This window comes from Camellia sinensis, chromosome 11 (assembly GCF_055761805.1).
Source record: "Camellia sinensis isolate YWXY chromosome 11, ASM5576180v1, whole genome shotgun sequence".
NCBI classification, from domain to species: Eukaryota; Viridiplantae; Streptophyta; class Magnoliopsida; order Ericales; family Theaceae; genus Camellia; species Camellia sinensis.
In genome coordinates, this window is record NC_138971.1 from 113,702,816 (window position 1) to 113,727,378 (window position 24,563).

The window sequence follows — 24,563 nt, forward strand, 5'->3', positions numbered from 1 at the left end:
GAATCGCCAATTGAATCGCACGATTCACTCAATTTCTCATTCAACAGTACGATTTGAATCGTTTTTGTTGAAACTCGTATCGAATTGTATGAATCAAATCGTGAATTGTATGATTCTAACAACCATGTTCATAACCCAACATTCATGCTGCTGTCTATTGGTTGCTATAAGCCAACTAAGGAACACTCAGGACGATAAATCTTTTGAATCTTTCATTCCCACGGGGTGGGTCCAAGCAAGAAGACATATATTGATATTGGTGTATGTTGTATTGTATTTTATTAAAAATTATTTTTTGAAGATAATTTAGAACAATTTTTTCTTAATATCATACAAAATGGGACATTTGAATAAACAGAACTAGATGCAATGCAAGATTCGTGAATAATGTGAAGACTAGAGAAATTTCTTTACTTGAATAGTTGTGTTGCTCCAATATATGCATTGAAGGACAGGCCCCAATGCCATTTTTGGTGGTAGGAATTTGAATTTTAATCTAAAATTGCGCTTGAAAGCACTAGAATACGGGAATGTGCACTATGGTGGGTCCTATAGCAACTTAGAAGCTTTTAGTAGGGCTATATTTCTTATTTACCAGTTGATTAAGAAGTTATTTGAGAAGAGAGTGATTTAGTTGTTTTTATTATTTATTTGTTAACAATGTGTTGTTGTGTAAATACTTCTGGTGAATCTTGGGGAAATGAATTTCCTTGCAAAACAATGGAATGAAAAATCTTACTGCTAAGATCTTTAGTGAATACATTAGCCAACTAATCTTCTGACTTCACAATAGGCATACAAATTGAACCCTTACTCAACTTCTCTGTGATGAAGTGTTTGTCAAGTTGAATATGCTTGGTCTATCACGTTGAACTGGATTATAAGCAATATTGATGGTAGCTTTGTTGTCACAATACAACGTCATGGGTTCACCACAATAGATTCCATATTGTTTAGCGAGGACTGGAGCCACAAACTCACACGTACCATGAGCCATTAGTCCTATACTCTGCCCTTTGCACTAGATTTAGCAACCACTCCTTGGTTCTTTTTCTTACAAAGGTGTAGTAACCTAAACTAGATCGTTTATCATCTGTTGAACTTACTCAATCTGTATCAGTAAATGCCTCCAATTTCAAGTGACAATAGTTAGAGAACAAGGTCCCTTTCCTAGAAGTTAATTTAAGATACCTTAAAATGCAATATATTGCATCGAAATGTACTAAATGAGGATAATACATGAACTTACTAATTACCCCCATTGCATATGCAATGTCTGGTTAAGTGTAGGACAAATATATGAGTCTTCACATGAGCTTCTAGTACCTCTCCTTGTCTATAGGATCACCAACATTGTTGCTTAGACGATGGCTAGTCTCAATTGGTGAATTTGCTAGTTTACAACCCAAATCGGTTTTGTCAAGTATACCAATATGATACTTGTTCAGAGTTTCAGCGAGTTTGGCTAAGAAATTGAGAAAATAATAAGGGAACTATTTGTGATAAGGCGGTGGTGATGAGAAAAAAAAATGGTTAGATAGGACCAAGTGTCTTCACCCAAGAGTAAGGGCGGGCTTAGTTTGGGTCACATTGTAGAAAAGAATATTGCACTACTTGGTAAAAGGTTATGGAGATTCCCACGAGAACATAATTCTTTATCGTATGCAGTTTATCAGGGGTAAAGATGGGGTTGCAGGTTAATAGATGGGATTCTCATATGACTGATTGGGGGATTATTGCTCTCCGTGTAAGTTTATTTCTCAAAGCCTATAGTGCTTTCCCTGTTCTCTCGTCTTGTTGTGGGCTATGACGTGTCCAAGTGTTAGACCTACTTAAATCTAAATTTTAGTATATTGGGATATGTATTCAAAAGTTGGGTATGGGTGCGTGGATGTCCTGAACACACATTTTGCATATTATATAATATTTTTTACATAAGATGATGTAAATTATTTTTAAATATACTTCTAAAGTTGCAATTAATAAGATTTAAAAAAGATACAAAATTTTTATCTCCCATCCATATGAGAGGCAAGAAATATTTTTTTACTAGTAGATCTGAACTTCTTTGTGAACTTCAAATCTTATATAAAATTAGAGAATCTAGGTATTTAAATTCGGTATTGGTGTCAAACACATATCCCACACCCTTATGCTTGTCATATCCTCTTTTTTAGCCCTAAGCCCTTCCAATTTGTCATTTTCTTTTGAAACCATCACAAACACTAGTTTTCTTTAACCTACCACCATCATAGTTGATCCCACACTACAAATTCCTTCCACTCCCTAACCTACTTTCTTTTACTATCCTTGTCAGCCTTCAACCTTTGTTTTCGTGAAACCAATACTTTAATACATTTTCTTTTCTTCCTATTCTCAAGAATTACCAAAGCTTGACCCATATTTTCTAGAAGTTGACTCAACCGAACCAAACATGATTCATCGAGAGGAAAAGAAACATCAGTATTCATTTCTCTCTACCATCTTTTTTCAAGTATTAGTTGCCAAAAGAACACCACTCAAAGTTGTGATAGCCACTTGATTCATGTACTTTGTCAAAATCATTCACACAGGGGGGAGTCTTTTCATTAACAACATGTGTTTTTAAAATCCCAAGATTGCGTTGCCATGTGGATTTTTCAACATGATTTTGTTATCAATGGGATCCCCTTATGGCTTTTGTATTAATATGAAGGCTCAAGGTATCAGGAGTTGTGGGATTTTGTGCTATTTTTGGGGGAGATTTAGTTGGAAAAAATGCAAGAATTTTTTGATACAAGTTTGAAGAAGTAGAAGGGCTATGGGATAAAATCTATTATTTGTTTTCTTTTTGGGCTTCGGTGGTATCTCCTTTTAGGGTGATCCGTCTTTATATATATATATATATATATTTTATTATTATAGGGATTGAAAAGCAATTTGCGAGATGTGATTTTGATATATATATATATATATATATATATTTTCTTTTTGCTGGTAGACTTCTTGTCCTCTCGTACTTTTTAATTTAATTTTTTTTTTAAAATAATTTTTTCGTTTTTCATAAAAAATAGTTTTGTTCCAAGAGGGAAGGATGGGTTAGTGGTGAATACACTATGTCTCATTTTTGTTATAATTATTCTAATAAAATGCTTATTTTTGCGCTGTGAAGCACGGATACTTTTACGAAGGTGGTGCATGTATGTCATGCCTGTGTCAGACACCAACACTTGTGTCAAACACTCCTCTAAACGTGTCTTATTTTATTTTTTAAAATTTTTTTAGACTCCGACACTTTTCGGACACTTGGATGATACATGTGTCCATCACTTGGACACAAATGAAACTAATTATAAGTTTGAAAAAAATAACCAAGGTTGCAAAGATAAAAGAAAAATAAAGTATATATTTATAAAAATTAGTATTATGCATTTTTTTATAAAATTTTTGAATGACAAATTCATAAATATGGCATATAATAAATACATAAAATTATTTTGTGCGCATCCTCTCCATGTCGTGTCCTGCATTTTTTGAAAATTGTCGTGTCGGCGTATTTGTGTCGTTTCGAGTGTCTATGTCCATGCTTCTTAGTTTGTGAGGTACAGACTGAAGAAGATTATTTACCTGTTAGTGAGATGGAAATTTTGATCTCTTAAAGTTTACTTCATCTTTTGTTGTTTAAAAGTACTCTCTTTTGGTTATTCTTTGTATTGTATTCATTAAATATTTTTTGATGCAGTGATTGGAATCCCCATGCTGATTTGCAAGCAATGGCTAGAGCTCATCGACTTGGGCAAACAAATAAGGTAAAATTTCATTCTTCAGTAGAGTCCAGGCAGACACTTCTGTTGGTTGCCTTCATGTATATATGGTTCTGGTAATTTCTTTCCATATTGCAGGTAATGATTTTCAGACTCATAACAAGAGGAACAATTGAAGAAAGGATGATGCAGATGACGAAGAAGAAAATGGTTTTAGAACATCTAGTTGTTGGGAGGCTCAAAGCACAGAATATTAACCAGGTAGAGTATTTTTATTTTTATTTTATCTTTAAGTATAATGAAGTTTACCTATTAATATGTCTAGGATGAGAACAAATTTTCTAGCTCACTTACCCATCGAAGTCATCCCCAATAATTAACAATCTTGTTTGTGACTGTTCTTGTCTGCATTATGGTCCTGTTCTTTTGGGACATGCTTCCATTTCACTATCACTTTTTAATTTTTGATTTGATGTAACATTGTTTACTTATGGGATGGTAGATAAATAGTAAGCATTTACATACTCTAATGTATTGCTGGTCAGGTGTCTCTATGATGATGCTGGCATGTTGTTTGCAGTAACCGTATTGTTTATTTATTTATTTATAATTAGGATACTACTTAGTTTTTCTGTAGGTGATTTTAATTACATGATATTATTCTTAGAATCATAGATATTTTAAAATACTGTTAAAACTATTAAATTAATTAGAGATTTTACAACGGAAAAGATACCTCACAGGTTTTATTGTTGCTACAAATTTTACATTTGAAAAGATACATAAAAGTATTAATATCGATTGGCTTGGGTGAATCTATCAGGGATATCCAAATACACTCACAAAGAACAAGGACTGCCAAATATGTTTTTCATAAGCGATACGATATTTTTCTTTTCAAATTGTCCATACAATGCGTTCTTCCCTACCATCTTTGTTTTCTTGTTTCCTTAATTCTTTCTTTTCTGTTTCCTTCTCCCTTGGGCATCATCATCATCATCATCATCATGTCTAAAATTTCTCATTTGGGAATCCTCTCAAAGGTTAAGTAGAAGATTAATATCTGCAACCAAAAAATATATGTAGATATATGAAAAAAAAAATTCCTTACTCTTTTTCTTTTTTTTTTTAATGTGAAAAAATTGGGATATTAGTTAGTTGCTATCATAGGGGCTGTCTATGTTACATGGACTCGGGTAAGTGTGTCGGGTGTGGGTATGTATCTAGAGGTCGGACTCATCAAACCATAAATTTAAGGGTATGCAGACTCGGCAAAAAAATGTTATATTTTATATTTTTAATCAAGTATGTAAGATAAAATAGTATTATATGTAACTTATAGTGTCAAAAATACATTTTTAACAATTATATAACAATATGTACATATAATAATAGTGTGATATACAATTATATAAGAAATATCCGTTGAAAAGTTTCTGACACATATCCCATACCTTTGTCCGAGTGTCGGGTGTCCGACACGGATATTTGATTTATTTTGAAGAGTCTATGTAACATAGCGAGCTATTTGGTGCAGCTTCAGCCTATGTTACATGGACTCGGGAAAGTGTGTCGGGTGTGGGTATGTATCTAGAGGTCGGACTCATCAAACTATAAATTTAAGGATATGCGGACTCGGCAAAAAAATGTTATATTTTATATTTTTAATAAAGTATGTAAGATAAAATAGTGTTATATGTAACTTATAGTGTCAAAAAGACATTTATAGCAATTATATAACAATATGTACATATAATAATAGTGTGATTTACAATTATATAAGAAGTATCTGTTGAAAAGTATTTGACATAGATGCCATACCCTTGTTCGAGTGTCGGGTGTCCGACATGGGTATTTGATTTATTTTGAAGAGTCTGTGTAACATAGGCTTTAGCTTGTATGAGTTGCTTGTAGTTTTTTTATTATTTATTATTTATTTTTATTTATTTGGGTGCTTGTGCCAGACTGGTGGTGCATCTTCTTCTTATTAGGAAGAAATGGCTTAAATAAGCGGAAAAATGATGGGCTGGCTTTTTTGAAGTTAGGGGAGGGGTGTTTTTGGCTTCGGAATTTTGATTATTAGCTTTCAATTTACATAAAGTTGCACCAAACATGCCTTAATCTCTTTAGCAGAATAGCTGCCATCAAGAAATTAATGAGTCATTGAGTGGTTCAAGCCATCACCAATGCGGGTTTGGATGAGAGATTGTTTCAAATGATGGGGTGGCTGCCAAAGTAATTTTTTCTAATTAAGATTATCCTTGCTATTATTGAAGTAAGAAGAGTGCAGGGAATACTCTAATTGTAATTTGATGCAACAAAATATGTAGGCTGTTGTGTTCATTTTAGTTACCAGAGCTCTCCCCCATACATTGTTGTCAAATCGTGAATTGTTTTCCTCAAATAGTGAATCGTGAATCGTAAGATTCAAGTTTGGGAATTCGTTAATTTCAACCGTAACTCATTTGAGATTAATTGGAAGTATATGAAGTCAAGGTTTTAGCTTTAGATGAGTCTTATTTTAGGTTTATTTGGGTTGATTTTAAATCTGACTTTTTATGTGTTATCTAATGGTTTACAAGTTAGGGGTAATTTGGTAATTTTAGATTTTTTGGATATGGTCTGAAGGGATCACTCATGAGCCTCATATGGATCAAGCTATGTTAATTGGATTTTTATTATGGGTGTTATGTGGTTTTAGAAGTCAAATGTCTTAGTTTCTAAATAGAAAGTCAAAATCATATTAGGACAAGGAGTTCTTAAAGTCTAATAAAGCCATGTAATGTTTCTAATTCAATGGAGAACATGTTTTGGATAACTTTGTGAAGCTTTTGAAGCTCTTATATGTATTGTGTGATGCAATCAAACTTTATGTTTGATGCCCAAGGCTTCTAGGAGTGGTTTCTAGAATTTATTTCTTCTTTATGACTTTCTGCATCTTTAATTCTTTGATCTTGTAACCAGATCTGTTTAAACCTCCTTTAACTCCTAGGCATCCTATGTCACAAGCTTAACCCATACCCTTCCTTGAACATTCAACCCTAGTAGCATAAAGCCACAAAATCAGCAGTATTACTGTTTCCAAGGTATTGTTCATGGAGCAACCCCAGAAAAGTCCCTAAATCTCATATTTTATTCACAAAATCTGACCCTTCTGTTGCACCTTTTAAAACCCTAAAATCTTTATATTTTACCTCCCACCCAACTTTTGAACCAATTAAGATTAGCCTCAAAATAGCCCTTTGCATCAAAGTGTATTATTAATTTTGGGCTCATTTTTGGTTGTAAAGTTTTCCCCCACACTCGTCTTACATGAATTAGTCTTCTTATTTGTTGTTGCCGTTACTTTATCCCTCCAATGTGCATCCAATCAGCTAATTTTGCTATAATTTAGTTGCATATTATTTCCCATTCGGAAATATGTTTCTCGTATGTGTTAATATGTGTCATTTATGGATTTGGAAATTCATTTTGCCCAATAAAACAACCCCTATCCTTGAACATTTAACCCTAGTAGCATAAAACTACAAATCAACACTATTACTGTTTTTAAGGTACTGTTCACAGCACTGGAGCAGCTCTAGAATAGTCTCCAAATTCTTGCATTTTCATTTGTAAAACTTTGCCCTTTTGTTGCATTGTATGAAACCCTAAAATCCCCATATTGACTACCCTTCTAGCTTTTGAAAGCAATAAAAATCAACCCCAAAATAGCCCTCTCTAGCGCTGTGTCATATTAAGTTAGGGCTCACTACTAGTAGGAGAGTATTTCCCTCACTCATCCTACATCAATTAATATTCTTGTTTGTTGCCATTATTTTATCCCTCCAATGTGGATTGAATCAGCTAATGTTGGCTATGATTTAGTTGTATCTTATTTCCCACGTGTCATATATGGATTTATTAATTCATGATTCCCAATATATAGCGTTCTGCAGAATTGCATATTTCTGAAACCTGAAAGCCACATTCCATTGATGTTGGTACTTGGGAATTGGGTTGTTGTTATAATATGGTTTTGTGGGATCTGTTCAATTTATGCTGCAATAAAGCTGTGAAATTTGTACCATGATTGAAATTGCTCACCCACATACATCACGGGGTGCAGCTGAAGTTGTATGATGTTCATTGATGCCTTTTTCATTGCAAGTATGTGTGTGTGTGTGTGTGTGTGTGTGTGTATTTGTACTTGGCATGGAAGAATAAATATGAGTTGTGCTGTTTTAAATTATGCATCAAGAAAGAACACATTTTGAATCCCTGATAGTTTCTATTTTTTAAAAGTTGATGAATGGTGAGATTGTTTTAATTTGAATTTAGGAAGAATTAGATGACATCATAAGGTATGGCTCAAAAGAGCTATTCGCTGATGAGAATGATGAAGCAGGAAAATCCAGGCAAATCCATTATGATGATGCTGCAATTGATAGGTAGCGTTTTCTACTCTATGGCTAATTGTTCATGGTATCCAATTGAGTTTTTTTTACCAATATTAATGGTTATCCGTTGTTAGGTTACTTAATCGTGACCAAGTTGGAGAAGAAGAGGTTACTTTGGATGATGAAGAAGAAAATGGATTTTTGAAGGCTTTTAAGGTTTATCATTCTCTACAGTATTTCTTAATGTGTGTGTAGGAATGTGCATCTAGTTACCTGCGTAATGCTGTTTTTTGACACTAGTGAGCAGCATATTTGATATTGTTTTGTTGTAACCTACTTCTTTCTTTCTATTTAGTTGTATTTTATTTCACTTCATTAGTAGGCATCAAAATGTCTAGTGAATATTGTTCCCTATTATTTTTACATGGTTATTTGATGTAATTGCTTGGTGGTTCCAACGACTACAATCAAAGGTGATCATTGTTGGAGATTGCACGGTCAATTTTTTTTCAGACTGCTTTAAATTCATTCCTTCTAGGGGCGTTCATGGGTCAGATTGAGTCGGGTTTACCATATTTACCAGTCATCCGAACCACCCACCTTGGGTTGAACAGGGAGTCATCTTCTCCCCCATATTCAAACAACCAAGCTCAATGCCCTACAGTATCTTTCAAGGGAAAAAAAAAAAAAAAAAAAAAAAAGAACTCCTTTGGCTGCAGCATCATGTGTAAGTTCTAAAATTAATTTCAGAGCGGAGGTGTTGAGAGGCAAGAGACTGAGAAGCGAGAGGTGAAGGGACTGATCTGACCATGGGGCTGATCTGATTGTTGTTGTTGTTGGATCCGATGATCATTGTTGTTGTTATCTGATCTGAAGGAACTTTGGGTTTATGAAATTGTAGATCGTGACCCATGGGAGTTGAAAGACATGTTTGAGAGAGAACAGAGGATAGATAGTTAGTTGAGAGAGAGAGAAGAAAGTTTGAGAGAGAACATAAGTATTTGTTCGCTTAGCCTTACTCTTCTTCTTCTTCTTCTTTTTTTCTTTCTTTATTATTATTATTATTTTTTAAATGTGTACTTTGCTCTCATTGTTGAATCTGCTAACCTCAAGACTAGAGGTGGCAATCCTAACCCGAACCTGCCCACAATTTATGGGTATAAACCTGCTTGTTTATCAAGTGTGTCAAATGGGTTGTTAATGTGTCATTGAAAAAATTATTACAAATGTGCAGTGCAGAGGTTTCAAACCCACGTGTACCCGTAAACAAGCAAGCCAACCACTCCACCACGTGTTCACTACTGCCAATTAATTAGCTATGTTTATTTTATTTATAGCAATTCTGACAAGTGCCTGTTATCTCTCCTCTCTCTATGGTTATGCACATCTATATATCTACATAGAAAAACAAATATATATTTTGATATAGATGTGTTTAGGTTGGTTTTTTTTTATTTTTTTTATTGAATGTTATTTTTTCCTTTTCTAATTTCTTCAGTTTAAATTCTAATCATTAAGAAAAAGAAATACTTTTTGATTTTATTCTTGTCTCTTTTTTTTTTTTTGGGTTGAAAAGTGGTTGTATCGTTTTTTATTTTTTATTTTTTAATCATAATTTTTATCCAAAATTTTAAGTCCACCCGAAACCTTTATATAAAAATGATTATGTTAATCCAAATCATAAGATTTTTTTTTTTTTCCCCTTAAATACATCACTATGTATATGTATATGTAATTCTCTAAAAGTTATTTTTGACATTTTTTTGTTTGTAGAAAAATATTTTTAAAGAAAAACTTGCATATGGTACAAAAATGAGTACAATAAAGTAAACGGGTTGGTCGGGTTGATGTGTCCAACCCGTATCCAATTGAACCCAACCCGTTTAAACCCATTTATTAAATAGGTGATTTGGGTTGAGTTGCTTTAAATACATAATCCGTTTTGACCTGCCCATTTGCCACCTCTACTCAAGACCCAGAAAACCAATTGCACTCCTGGGAAGTTATGTGACCAAGAATGCGAGCAAAGTTGAACTAACAAAATGTACAAGTCACTACAAGCTGTAAGTTATTCTGACTAATTGTTATGTAATTTTTTCTTAGGTGTTGCAATGGTTTTCACTGATTACTATTAATGATTTTGGACCTTAACTAGATTGTCCAGAAGAGATTATATATCTTAAGACATCATATTTATATTTGCTGCTCCAACTGGATATTTGGCTTCTCTATCTTTTATTTATTTTTTAATTATTTATTTATTTTTTTGTATTTTGTACTTTTTCTTATTGGTTTCTAAGGAAACTAAAGTTGCACATGTGCTTTAGGTTGCAAATTTTGAGTACATTGATGAAGTGGAAGCAGCTGCTGAAGAGGAAGCACAAAAGGCATCAACTGAAAGTAAACCTACAATTAACAACCCAGAGAGAGCTAGTTACTGGGAAGAGTTGTTAAAAGACAGATATGAAGTGCACAAGGTTGAAGAGTTCAATGCTATGGGCAAGGGGAAGAGAAGCCGTAAGCAGGTATGTTATATTATTTTAGCAAGGTACATATTTTTAATCAGTTTGATTTGGTACATTATTTTTCTAGTCAGTTTGGCTTGGTTTTACTATTTTAACTTTTGTTGCTTAAGACTTGTCTTCTATGGAATAGCCCTTTTTTAGTGAATGATGCTGTTTCTTCATTGAAGAATTACCTAATCCACATTGTGTTCGTCCCAATTTATCAATCCTTGCCCTGTTCCTTTCTGTTTCGTTATTTCTTGTGGCACATTATGTGTGCTTTGTCATTTGAATTGGTATTTCAAATTGAGCTTCTTTGAAACCATGTAGTGTGTTAAATTTCATTTGCTTTGGAAGTGGAATTAATACCTGAAATGTTACAGAACAAATAGTTATCGGGGACTTCTGCTCTACAACTAATATTCAATAATCCTGTTCAAAAATTGATATTGCTGGACATCAATGTGACCATCTCTGTGTACAGTCCAGCATAAATGTTTCACCTGACCACTTTAAAACAAGCTGGATTTCTGATATTTACTTTTCTGTTGGGCTCTTAACACTCGTTCAGATGGTGTCTGTTGAAGAGGAGGACCTTGCTGGTCTGGAAGATCTTAGTTCTGATGAAGAAGATGACAACTATGAAGCTGAGCCAAGTGATGGTGAAACAGCTTCAACAGGAACTCCAGCTGGAAGGAAGCCTCACAAAAAGAAAGCCCGTGGTATAGTTTTGCATGCCTAATATCATGATGACTTAATCAAAAGAAGTCGATGGTCATGCTTGATAATATAACAAAACCTTTCCCAATCTTTTGCAGTTGAACCACTTCCCTTGATGGTCGGTGAAGGGAGATCGTTTAGAGTTCTGGGATTTAATCAAAATCAAAGGGCTGCGTTTGTTCAGATTTTGATGAGGTCTAGTTTAACATGTATCTTTTAATGCAGACACTTCAACTTATTTTATTAGTAGATCTATGATATATGCTGGATGAATGAGATGCTTCATTTTAATACTACATATAGTTGCTCTTATACAAGTTTGTAACAATTTAGCTTGTTTTACAGATTTGGGGTTGGGGAGTTTGACTGGGCAGAGTTCACCCCACGCTTGAAACAGAAGACATATAAAGAAATTAAAGAGTATGCAATATATTCTTCATTTTAATTTGGAATTTTCTTGTTTAGTTGCTTATAATGATGGCAATGTTACTTAAAGTGAAATTGCAGCATTTAATCAGTCACATTATAGTATGGTGCAAATGTCTTGCAATTAGATTTAGAGAAAAGAAATAAAAACAAAATAGAAGATGATGAGGAAGGCCGAGAGAGGACGATGTGAAACAAAAGAGAAAATGAGAGTACTTAGGGTTCTCTGCCTCATTCCATCATATTTATATTAATAACGCTCAAAATACAAAACCTAACACTTGCATTTTCTTAGAAAAAGAAGAAAGATGGAACATAAATACATTGAGGAGGACAAGAACTCCCGAAGGGAAAACAGAATTGTCACAAACAACTACTAATCGAAAACAGAGAAACCCCCTTAAAACCGACGATATGGTAACCCAAAAAAGAAGTCAAATAGAAAACTCTTTCCCAAATTCCCTCGATATCCTCGAAACTTATCTTCAAAAGTTCATGCATTTGTTTCCAACCTAATTACCCGATGCACTATCAGATGGCACTCTTCCACATAACTTGAGCTTTCCTTTGAGAACCAAACCCCTTAAAAACCAATAATAAACAGCTGAACACAAGATATAGCCAAACCAAATAATTTCCACCATCAAGCCAATGCTATAGGGAAATGCACTAATAAGTGGTCAATATTCTCCTTCTCCCTTCTGCATGTAACATAGCACAACATGGAAGACATAAATTGAGATTAGGTCTCATGATTTGAATCATGTCATTAGTAATAAGCATGGTTCTAAATAGCCGTATTAGGATACAAATCAGTATCAATTGTGATGTAACAGTATCTAAAGTATTGAGCAATAAGTATTGGGAATCAGATGATGTGGTTGTGAAGTTTTAAAAACTCCCCTAAAAATCAATGAGACACAATTTTTGACACAAACATAAATTGTCATATTTTAATCAGTGTATTGATATATAGAATCATTTTTAGTTAATAAGATAACAAAATCAAACCCATTACCAGAAAAAATCACCACACAAATCCCACTTACAACCGACATTAGGCATAATTCTTAAAAATTATATATTTGTTATTCTACATGTTGTCACTATAACCTAGTCATTTTGCATTTAGAAAGCTACAAATTATTTTATCAATAACATTATATCTCAAAGAAAATGGACATGTAGGAAGTAAATTTAAAAAGTTTACAACCATTCAAATTCTTGAAAAATTAAAATTCCATGACATTGGGAAATTTTAACAAGGATCATAGATGCAATGGGAACATTGTGAAATTGAGAAAGATAATGCATTCAAGAAATAAATGATCAAATGAAACATCACCCTTCCAAATATCTTTCCAAAAATGACATGCTCCCTATTCCCACAACAAAGTGAACAAACTGAGAGAACCAAGAAATACCTTGAGAAATAAATTTCCAGAGATAAAAAATTCCCTAACTAACCACATGAGTACCCCAACCATTATCTTGAGTTCCATACTTTTGATGATTGCATGCCCTAATGAATTGTGCTCAATAGGAAATCTTCATAACTACTTACCAAGTAAGGCAATTTTCTTCTCCACAATGTGCACCAAAGTGAGACCCCCTTTGATCTTAGGATGATAAGCCACATCTTAATTAATCAAGTGGTCTTTCCTTCCTTCACCACTACCTTTCCGCAACAAATCTATCATCATATTCTCAGTTCTATTTGGCGCGCTCTCACTGGAACTCTGAACAACGAGAGATAGTAAAAGGGCATACTGAACCCAATCAACTCTAAACAACGAGAGATACTTCACAAGACATACTAAACCCAAGTGAATCAACCCCGTTCAGAAACTAAGGCCCTACTTCCACCTATTGAATTTCTTACCAATCTGTTCAATCACTGGATTCCAAAAGTTTTCAAACCTAAGATTTCCTCCTAAGGGAAGCCTGAGATACTTCAAAGACAAGGACTATGTGACAACCCAACATCCTCGACAAACCCAATAACCTATTTTCTGGAAGATTAATCCTAACAATTGAGCTCTTATTCATATTGACCTTCAAGCCAGAAACTTTTCAAAACATCTTAATATGACAAGAAAATTAACTGTTAGTAGCAGGAAACTCCTATGGGGCCTCGCTTCTAGCCCTAGAACCTTGCTTCGATTCCTGCTCCCACCCTTAAACTCTTCCATGGGCCCCTATTCTTGTTTCGTGTAACTATGAATTATTCAATTTAGTCTCCTTCAGAGAAGAGAGAAAAATCATATCATCTGCAAACTATAAATGACATGCTAAAATGCTATCCCTACTTACCATGAAGCCCTCCATCAAACCCACATCCTTGGCCTTATCCACCAATCTACATAAAATATCAACCACCAAAGTGAACAGGGGTGGAAATAAAGGGTCAACCTCCCTAAGACCTCTATTGGGTTTGAAACCACCTCCCTTCCCATTAACAGTAACTAACATATTCGAATTAGTTAAACAACCTTTAATCCATTTCCTCTTATCTATTTCCAAATCCTTTCTTTATACATTATGAAATCCAAAAATGGATCAACATGATCGTAAGCTTGCTTGAAACTAAAATCTTAGAAATCACAACTTCCTTACCATGATACCTATACTCTTACTCTTCCATTACTTTATTTGCTACTAACGCAATTCCCGGCATTTGCCTACCCTCACAAAAGCTGCTTGGAAGGGAGAAATTGCATCACCCAAAACAACTTTAATCTTCTAGACAACAACTTTGGTAATATTTTATATAAAGAAGTGCCAAGATGGAAATAATTTTAAAGGGTGCCACTAAAAGGGGATGCAACCCCATCAGAAGCTCAAATTTGGATAATGAATGCATGAACTGGGAATATGAATAACATGGAAAGGTTATGGAGGAAGTTAAAGTTCAATTGAACGAAGTACGACTGACTATAGACAGAATGTGAGTTTTGAATTTGAAGAGAGCTTGTTGTTTTTGCCCTTTTGAGGTTTTTTTGTTGCATTTTTTTAATCACATGATACATTGGTCTGTGTTGAATCTTTGTTATCCAGATATGGGAGACTTTTCTTGTCTCACATCGCTGAAGATATTACTGACGCACCAACCTTTTCAGGTGATTATTTATTCTCATTGGTTTTTTGGATGCTTTTTCCGCATCTCTTATGTCTTACATTTTTCTTTCTTTCTTTGGTTCACTATTAAGCATTTGTTTCAATATATTATTCTGGCTGCAGACGGCGTTCCTAAAGAAGGACTAAGAATACAAGATGTACTCGTTAGGATTGCAGTTTTACTTCTGATAAGGGACAAAGTAAGTTCTGTATGTTTGATAAAAGTGTTCTACATGGTTAGCTGTTGTATATTTATCTAAATTATAACACTTATTTAGCTTTGGATTTTGAAAATGTGGTTGAATTGGTAATCATCTTAGGGATTTGATTCATGTGGACTATTCTTCCCATGTTCCCTTATTGGAAATTGTGTTTAAATAGTGAGGCCTGGTTTATCCATTTTCAACTTCCTAATGAATAGGTGTAGGATGTATGACAATAGTTTCAGGCCTTGGTGTTTTTCAAATGTCTCCATCGGAAAATAATGCTATTATAAACTTTTAATTTACAAAACAAATATGCACTTTGACATGGATTGAAAAATGGGTAGAAATTTTTTCCAATCTATATTAGAAACTGATGCCAACAGTTCCGTTGATGGTGCCTTAAACATTTATTAAGCAATCCTTAAATGTAAATGTTGTTTCAATGAAGATTTACAAATCTCTGATGTGTAATATTCTATATAAGTGTTTAAAGGAATGGGGTTTTTGTGTTTTCTCATCCCTATTTACTAAATAGAACAGAATCTTAGTTAACATAGAAACACAATGCCTCAAACACATGTGAGATTTGACTGAATGTTCTGCATCTAAGTGTGTCTGTTATGTGTGTTTGGATGAAAGAAAATTTCAGTCCCAAGTGTTTAGTTTGCCTTCACTCAAAGCTTCTTTTCATTGTTGCCAGAAGCTAGGACTTGGACCTTAGGCTTCAAATGGTTGCTTTAGTTTGTGGTGTCTAATCAAAGTTAAGAGTTTGGCTGAGATTAAGACTGATGACTACTAGTCATCTCTGGTGTTGAAGTAAGATTGATATATTGCATTATCAACATGATGCCTATCTGATACAAACAAATTTACAATTAGAGTCCAAAATCAAGAGAGAGAACTAAATATCCAATTAGAGGTAAACCCCTAAGGGTTAGAGAGAGAACCAGAGCACTTTGCTCTAATTAATGTCGATATTCTTCATTTAAAAGATAAGTACAATTGATATTACTGTTTATTTGGGAGAAAACTAACTTAGAGAATGATTAGACAATCACCCCCTTTTATATTGATAATAGGTAGCTTACAATGAAAACCTTGGAGGCACAAATAAGGAAATAATAGAATAAGGAAATAATAGCTAATAGAATAGGAAAGTCCTAAGGCACTAATTAAGAAAACAAATAATAGAATAATCTTAACATATATTCTAACACTCTTCCTCAAGTTGGTGCAAAGATATCACTCATGCCTGGCTTGTCAAGAATATCATGAAATAGTTTACTACCAACTCCCTTGGTGAGAATATCTGCAAGTTGTTCACCAGGCTTCACAAATGGAGTACATATTGTACCATAAGTGAACTTCTCTTTAATGAAGTGACTATCAATCTTAACATGCTTTATCCTGTTATGTTGAATAGGATTGTGAGTCATGTTGATGGCCGCCTTTTTATCACAATATAGCCGCATGGAGTCTTTCTGGTCGATTCCCAGATTATGCAATAATAACTTGATCCACAAGAGCTCACACACATCTTGTGTCGTAGCTCTAAACTCAGCTTTTATACTAGACCTAGCAACCACATTTTGTTTCTTACTTCTCCAAGTAACCAAATTGCCTCCAACAAAAGTACAATACCCTGAAGTGGACCTCTTATCAGTTATTGATCCTACCCAATTAGCATCCATATAAGCTTCCACACTAAGATGATTATGTTTGAAAAAATAAAGACATTTTTCAGGAGAAGATTTCAAGTATTTCAAAATTCTCATAACTGTTGCCAAGTATATTTTATAAGAAGGATGCATAAATTGGCTAACCACACTAACAGCAATATCAGGATGAGAATGAGCTAAGTAAATAAGGTTACTCACTAGTCTCTGATAACTCCCCCTATCAACGGTTGCTTCCCCACTATCATCACAAAGTTTCTGATTAGGTTTCGGTGGTGTGTCATAGGCTTTACATCTAAGCATCCCTGTTTCCTTCAACAAGTCAAGGTCATATTTTTTTTGATAGATGAAAATCCCATCTTTGAACCTAACCACTTCAATCCTCAGAAAGTGTTTTAGGTTCCCCAAGTCTTTGATTTCAAACTCACTGGCCAAATACTTCTTCAACAAAGGGATTTCCTCAACATCATCTTCTGTAAGCACTATATCATCCACACATACAATGAGTGATGTAGTCTTACCATGAGAAGAATGCTTAACAAACAAAGTATGATCAGCCCGACTCTGTTAGAAGTCTTATTTTAGCATCGCCTGAGTGAATCTCTCAAACCAAGCCCTAGGGGATTGTTTGGGGCCATATAATGACTTCCTAGTCGACACACCTTACCTTACTTTGAAGAGTTTCAAAGCCAGGAGGAATGTCCATATACACCTCCTCTTTTAGGTCACCATGCAGAAAAGTATTTTTCACATCAAAATGATGAAGTGACCAGTCAAGATTAACTGCCAGAGATAGAAGTATTTTGACTGAACTCATCTTTGCAACATGAGCAAATGTCTCTTGGTAGTCGACCCTATAGGTTTGAGTGAAACCCTTTGCCCCAAGTCAAGCCTTATATCGCTTAATTGAACCATCTACTTTGTGCTTCACAGTATACACTCATTTGCATCCCACAGTTCGTTTACCCCTAGGTAACTCAGTCAAATCTCAAGTGCCATTCTTATGAAGTGCTTTTATTTCCTTCACCATGGCCAGTTTCAACTCAGGAATATTAAGAGCATCTTGGGAATAATTAGGTATGCTAACAGAGGAAATTTTTGACACAAAGGCTTTTTATGAAGAGGACAAATGAGAATAAGATACAAAGTTAGAAATATGATGATGAGTATTAGATCTCACACATTTTCTCTTGGCAATGGGGATATCAAGATCAATAGGTTCAGATTCAGAGGTAGTACTATCAGGAGTTTCAAGGTTACCTAGACTTTCATCAAGAGAAAGAGACAGCTGTGATTGATCAGAAATGGTCTCTTGTGTCCAAGTAACTTTCTGCCTTTCTTTATTCTTGACATAGACTTGCCTTTCTCTATTCTTGATAACATCGAATTCTGTATTGCTAGTAATAGATATCATTGGAGGTGGTACTGGGCCAGGAACAATAGGAGCAATAATAAGTACCGCTGGTGGCAGTATTAGGTCAGGAATAATAGAAGCAATAGGACTCTCTTCACTCCCAGCCAGACTCCCCTTGAAGAGACGACTGGGACACTAGTCGAGAAAAAAAGTAGGATTAAGACTCAAAGAATGTGACATCCGTGGACACAAACCATTTATGAGAGGGAGGATGATAACACCTGTACCCCTTTTGAGTAGGAGAGTAACCTAAGAACACACACCTAAGAGAACGAGGATCCAACTTACCCTGAGAAGGAGAATGATTGTGAACAAAACACACACATCCAAAGAGTTTTGAAGGAATGGAAAACAGAGACTCGAAACCTAAGAGAACTTGAAGAGATGTCTTTTTTTGTAAGATTTGTGTAGGAAGACGGTTAATGAGATATGCAACAGTGAGAAGAGCCTCGGCCTAATAGGCCTGAGGTATGCCCATAGAAAAACACATAAAGTGAGCCATATTAGGGAGATGACAATTCTTGCGATCGGCAACCCTCTTCTATTGAGGGGTGCTAGTGCAAGATGTTTGGAAAATGCCATGAGTGAAAAACTATTTTGCCAACACAGAATCAATGTACTCATCCTTATTATCAAAACATACTATTTTGACAATCGCCCCAAATTGGGTACTAACCATCTTATGAAAGTTTTGAAATATAGAAAAAATCTTACTTTTTTGTTTCACGAGGTACACCCAAATAGAACGAGAGCAGTCATTTATAAAAGTAACAAACCATCGATGACCTTTCATTGACATCACATGAGGGGGACCCCAAACATCCGAATGAATTAAAGAAAAAAGAACTGAACTTTTATTATTATTAGGAGCAAAAGAGGCTCAATATTGTTTGCTAAGTTGGCAGGACTTATAATGAAATTCAGAAACTTTATTTTTGATAAAAACGAAGGGAATAAATAAGTAATAAAAAGGATGGATGTCCTAGATGTTGATGCCACAGCCATAAATCTTCCTTGGTGGATGGAGACAGAATGAAATGATAAACCTGATGGTCAGACTGATTGAGGATATAGAGATCATTTCCTGTTCTACCGCTGCCAATCGTCTTCTTTGTGACAAGGTCCTGAAAAAGACAAGAATCAAGAAAAAAAAGTTATACTAAAATTCAAATCTCTAGTAAGATGACTCAATGACAATAGGTTAACAGAAAAATTAGGAACATGTAAAACAGAAGACAAAGGTAGAGAAGGGGTGGCGTGGATTAAACCTTTCTCGGAGACGGAAGAAATAGTACCATCAGCAATCTTAACTTTATCCTGACCAGAAGCTGGTGTATGGTCTGAGAAGAGATCAGAAGACCCAAACATATGATCTAAGGCACCAGAATCAATAATCCATAGCAAGGCCTTATGGGATAAGAAAACACCAGAAGATGTGGCTAAGTTACTTGAACGGGCAAACGTAGAAGAAGCAGAAGATGCACCTGGAGAAACAGGAGATTGACAATCAAGCAGATTGCACAGAGCATCTTCAAACTTAGAAGATGACGTACTAGAGATCAGTAGTCTATATAATCAGAGCTGAATCATGCATCTCTACAACACTAGACTGATGAGCACGAGAGTGAGACCCACGTCCTCTCGACTGACTAGGACACCCGCCTCTATGACCAAAGTGATCTCCTCGACCCCCTAATGAAGGCCCATGAAGCTTCCAACAAGTCTCACGAGTATGCCTCGGTCGGCGATAGTAATCACAAAACAAATTATCCTCCCCGGAAGGATGAGAAGAAGAAAGTGACAAACCAATCCCATCCCAAGAAGGTACATAAAGTAATGTTGAGGGGTCTGTAGAAGTCGATTGTAACATAGCAGAACGACGACTCTCTTCATTCTGGACATAAGCAAAGGCTTTCTGAAGAGATGGAAGAACATTCATGCCAAGGACACGACACCAAACCGGGTCAAACTCCACATTTAGGCCTTTCAGGAACTTGAAGACTCTCTCCTGGGCAAGAAACTTCCGGTAACCAACTGTGTCAACTGTGCAAACAAGCTTGTAATTTAGAAGACGATCTAAGCGTTTTCAGCCATTAATCAGACATGTGTAATATTGAAGAACTGTCTACTGATCGCTCAATAGACTGGCGCAACTCAAATGACTGAGAAAAATTCCGCTTTCGGGAATATGTAGCAGCTATTGCCTCCCAAACATCCTAGGCAGTCTCCATGGATAAATAACCTTCACCAATCTTAGGGACCATGGAATGAATGAGCCACCCTATGATCAAGAAGTTGGTAATCTCCCATTAATCATAGCCAGGATAAAAAATATCTGGTGCTTGAACTCTCTCATCAACATATCCCATCTTCTCCCTACTCTTCAGAAAAAGTGTTAGACACTAAGACCATGCAAGGTAATTTTGACCATTAAACAGAGAGATGGTGATTTTGAGGCTAGGGTTCAGGTTCTCAGAAGTAGTAGTCATAATTGAATTGGGACTCTCACCCTTAGATAGGTGAGAAGTAGTGTACTCACTAGATGGGTAAGCCATGTTTATGCTACTATCTTAGCCAAAAAAGATAGCACTAATCACAATAATGGAAAGAGGGAATGGAATGGACAAGCAATCTCGAACACAAACCACTATGGGAGCATGACACTTAGATTAAAGGGGCCATTTACCCCCCCCAAAAAATAAATAAAATGAAAAAAAAAGGTGAAACTTCAATCAAAATAGCAGTCTTGGGTTCAACCACAATGAAAAAAACACAGTAGTAATAAAGAGGATGAACCAAGGAGTGTTACCAGGACATATGATGTGGAGAAACACTTAGATGTTATCACAGAGAGTTCGAAACACACAGGAGAAGGCCAAAGGGAAGTCCAAAGCACCTACCAGACCATGGAAGAAGCCTGAAGATACCCAGATGGGTGTCGGTTTGAGCGGAAAAACCCTAGGATGGGTGTCGGCTGGTCTGAATTTTTGTGGTGAGTAAAAGTCCAGTCAAAACAATAAATATCCACCTAACAAATATTTATTGTTTTGTGGTGAGTAAAGATGTTAAGTTGCTCCTGTAGTGGTTCTGAATTTTTTGGGGATATTGTAGATTAGCAACACGGCTGTGTATGCGGCTCTGAACAATATCCTAGTTTACAAACAGTAAACTTGTTTCATAAATATTTGTTAAATTGTGCAGTGGATGCATTTTATTATATGTTTTATTTTTAATGATATTTGCAATGTTTTATACATTTTAGATATATCACATTGTCAACTGGTTCCACTTTGAATAGTTGTTTTTGTAGTTTAGTTATGTAATCAGGGTGATTCTTATTTACTACAATGGAAAACAAATTCATTATCCTGCAGAGTTATACATTATTATCTTTTATTTAATTTCTCTTTCAGAATATATGTCTACCAAGTCGGATAGCAGGCATTGAATAGTATTAGGGTCCAAAAATATTGATTGGAGATTGATGCTTAAATTTGATGTTTAGGATGCCTTTTCCAGGAACAATTTTAGTCCATTGTGTTAGGCATTACACTTTAGTTGTTAACTAGGCATCCTCGGTGATTGATGGGCAAGCATGCTTGTAAACTTCCTGTGAATCTTAGAATTTATAACTTCAGTGGCACGTCCTTCACATATTTTCATTGCAAATTCATGAGATGGGAAGACTGTTTCTTCTTGTTTTGGCTTGAAAAATCTTTTCTTTGATTTATTCTACCACTCCTGCTTTTGCCCAAAAAAATAAATAAATAAAATTTCATGTATGATATACCACTGCTTGACTTCCAACTTTGCCAAAATTATTTAGCTCAAATTGCAAATAGATGGGACAGTAACAAAATAATTGCACTACAAATGGGATTTTTTTTTTTAATGCAACCTTGACACGTAGGAAGAGTTGCACGAAGAACATGAATGAATTTGCACCATGCACACAGGAGAGTTGCACTATCATCAAAATGTAATTTTTTGGCCACTGCTCCATTGAAATGCAATTTTCCCAATTATTTACCACAGTAAATAAGCCATGGTTTTAATCGTTATTTGTTCCGGGCAATCACTTCTTCCAGAGTATGTAGTCCACCTTCACAGATTATAGTGGCAGACATGTTCTTGAAAGAAAATGCACTGGAACATGCGTGTTGGGCCCTACAGTCTTCAATAGTAAAAAATCTCAGTATGTCTGACATGGATGGATATGCAATACTAAGATTGTCCTTGCTGTGGTAGCTTAAACAGATCATAGTTTACATGAATTATATTCTCATATGATTTTGAGTGCAATCCTCAATTGTGAATTTTATTGTTGTTGCTGGGTCCCAGTAAATCAAGGAAAAGTCATTTGATTTCAGTAAATACTGCTTTCATAATTTTGGTACCTCATATTAGTTTTCTTTATCATCATGTTCCATGTATCACTCTGGCTCATTTATAAACCTTCCAACTGCCCTGATAATTTAAATATATATATATATATATTAATATAAAACTTTTTGTGGAATGACAGGCGAAGGTTTCATTGGAAAAGCCAGGTACTCCCCTTTTTGCAGATGACATTGTATCTCGCTTCCCAGGATTGAAGAGTGGGAGATTTTGGAAGGAGCATCATGATCTGTTACTACTGCGTGCAGTATTAAAGTATGTTCTCTTTGTTTTTTCTTTTGTCCCTTGAAAAAAGTAAAATTTGACCAATTCAAAATATATAAGGGATTTCATATCAAAAAGAAGTTAAGGTGTAGAGGCAATAAAGTGCTGGCTATACTTCTCAGTTCAGTTTGAAATGAATTTTTTGGTTGATGTCTTAAAAGAATAATGCAACTGTTGTCTGTTGACTTCCAACTATTTGGATCTATATTCTCTTGCTGATAACATTCAATGCCAATACATCTTATTTTTTATTCATTTATTTGTTTACTTCTACCGATCTTTGTTAACCTAACCACTACTGACTCCAGAAGTTTCTGGTTGAGAGAGAGCATTTTGTGCTCTTCAATATTGAAAATAAAATGGTCATTTCATAGATTCGAGTGTTGTGAACTTCAATCAATTTTATTAGTGGGTTTTGACCAAATACAAAAGTATTAGATGTGACAAGAAATATATGATATGATATGATATTTATTTATATAAATATATGCATCTATATACTCTGTTCATAGTTATATGTCTCTCCATCTTGTATACTAATTTTCCAAATAGGGTAAGGCGCATTTCCATAGCGTGTGCCGCACCCTAATGTTCCATGTGAGTGTGAATCAATCCACCTCTTGCACACTATGGCATTCCTGTTGGTATTTGATGTTCCACTCAACTTGCTTAGACATGTTGGTTTGAAATTTAAAGGCATTATTGTATGAGAAGTTGATTTGATACTAGCATTGCTTTGCTAGGATTTGTTTACAATTTAGAGATGGAAGTATAAATTTGATATGATTAGTCATAAGACGAGTTCTCAGATTGTACGTAGATCCTTTCAATTATAATATATTTGTTTTGATGTGAAGGCATGGCTATGGAAGATGGCAAGCTATTGTTGATGACAAGGATCTTAGGGTTCAAGAGGTCATCTGTCAGGAACTGAATCTTCCCCTTATAACTCTCCCTGTCCAAGGAGCATTTCAATCACTGGACAGTGCAAATACAGCTAGTACTGAAAGACCTGGGAATCAGACAAATGGAACCGGTGGTGGGAATGATTTAGCAGCTGATGCTGCACAAGGAGCACCTGATGCTGCAAATCGAGCACAAATACATCAAGATTCTTCTATATTATATCATTTCAGGGAGATGCAGAGAAGACAGGTCGAGTTTATCAAGAAAAGGGTGCTTCTGTTGGAGAAAGCACTAAATACGGAGTACATAAAAGAAGTATTTGTAAGTTCTTTCATAAGTTTTACTACTTGCATATTCTGGCAGTTGTGTATTATACATTGAAATATATTTTGGCACTGTTTAGTTGAGCTGTGCAAAATACTAATAGTTAAAACTGTAGCATAATAGTTGAGAGAGAGAGAGAGAGAGAGATCTGCTGGAAGAGGAGGCACAAAACCTAATTCAGTTTGTTACCTCACTAAGCACTTGTATTTATAATAACAAGAGAATAAGTACAGTGACACTAATACCCTCAAGTACATAACTTAACACTCCTCTTCAAGTTAGTGCATAGATGTCTCGCATACCCAACTTGCATACAATAGGATGAAACACTTTACTCCCTAACCCCTTGGTAAACACATCACCCAACTGATTTTTAGACGTGATAAAAGATAAACAAATGATGCCACTAGATACTTTCTCCTTGATAAAATGTCGATGAATCTCGATGTGTTTAGTTCTATCATGTTGAACTAGATTATGAGC

The 24,563-nt window shown here is 35.1% G+C and overlaps 1 protein-coding gene across 1 annotated transcript in view; it reads left to right on the forward strand.

The window, feature by feature from the left end:
* Positions 1-24,563, forward strand: part of LOC114317815 (CHD3-type chromatin-remodeling factor PICKLE) — an 84,562-nt gene that overhangs the window by 48,482 nt on the left and 11,517 nt on the right. Inside the window, exons 17-28 of the mRNA XM_082894536.1 lie at positions 3,722-3,788; positions 3,882-4,004; positions 8,064-8,173; positions 8,257-8,338; positions 10,450-10,647; positions 11,198-11,348; positions 11,445-11,541; positions 11,692-11,766; positions 14,830-14,891; positions 15,013-15,089; positions 22,711-22,841; positions 23,708-24,077. Of these exons, the coding sequence (XP_082750662.1) occupies positions 3,722-3,788; positions 3,882-4,004; positions 8,064-8,173; positions 8,257-8,338; positions 10,450-10,647; positions 11,198-11,348; positions 11,445-11,541; positions 11,692-11,766; positions 14,830-14,891; positions 15,013-15,089; positions 22,711-22,841; positions 23,708-24,077 (1,543 nt within the window). The remainder of the gene's footprint in view (positions 1-3,721; positions 3,789-3,881; positions 4,005-8,063; positions 8,174-8,256; positions 8,339-10,449; positions 10,648-11,197; positions 11,349-11,444; positions 11,542-11,691; positions 11,767-14,829; positions 14,892-15,012; positions 15,090-22,710; positions 22,842-23,707; positions 24,078-24,563) is intronic.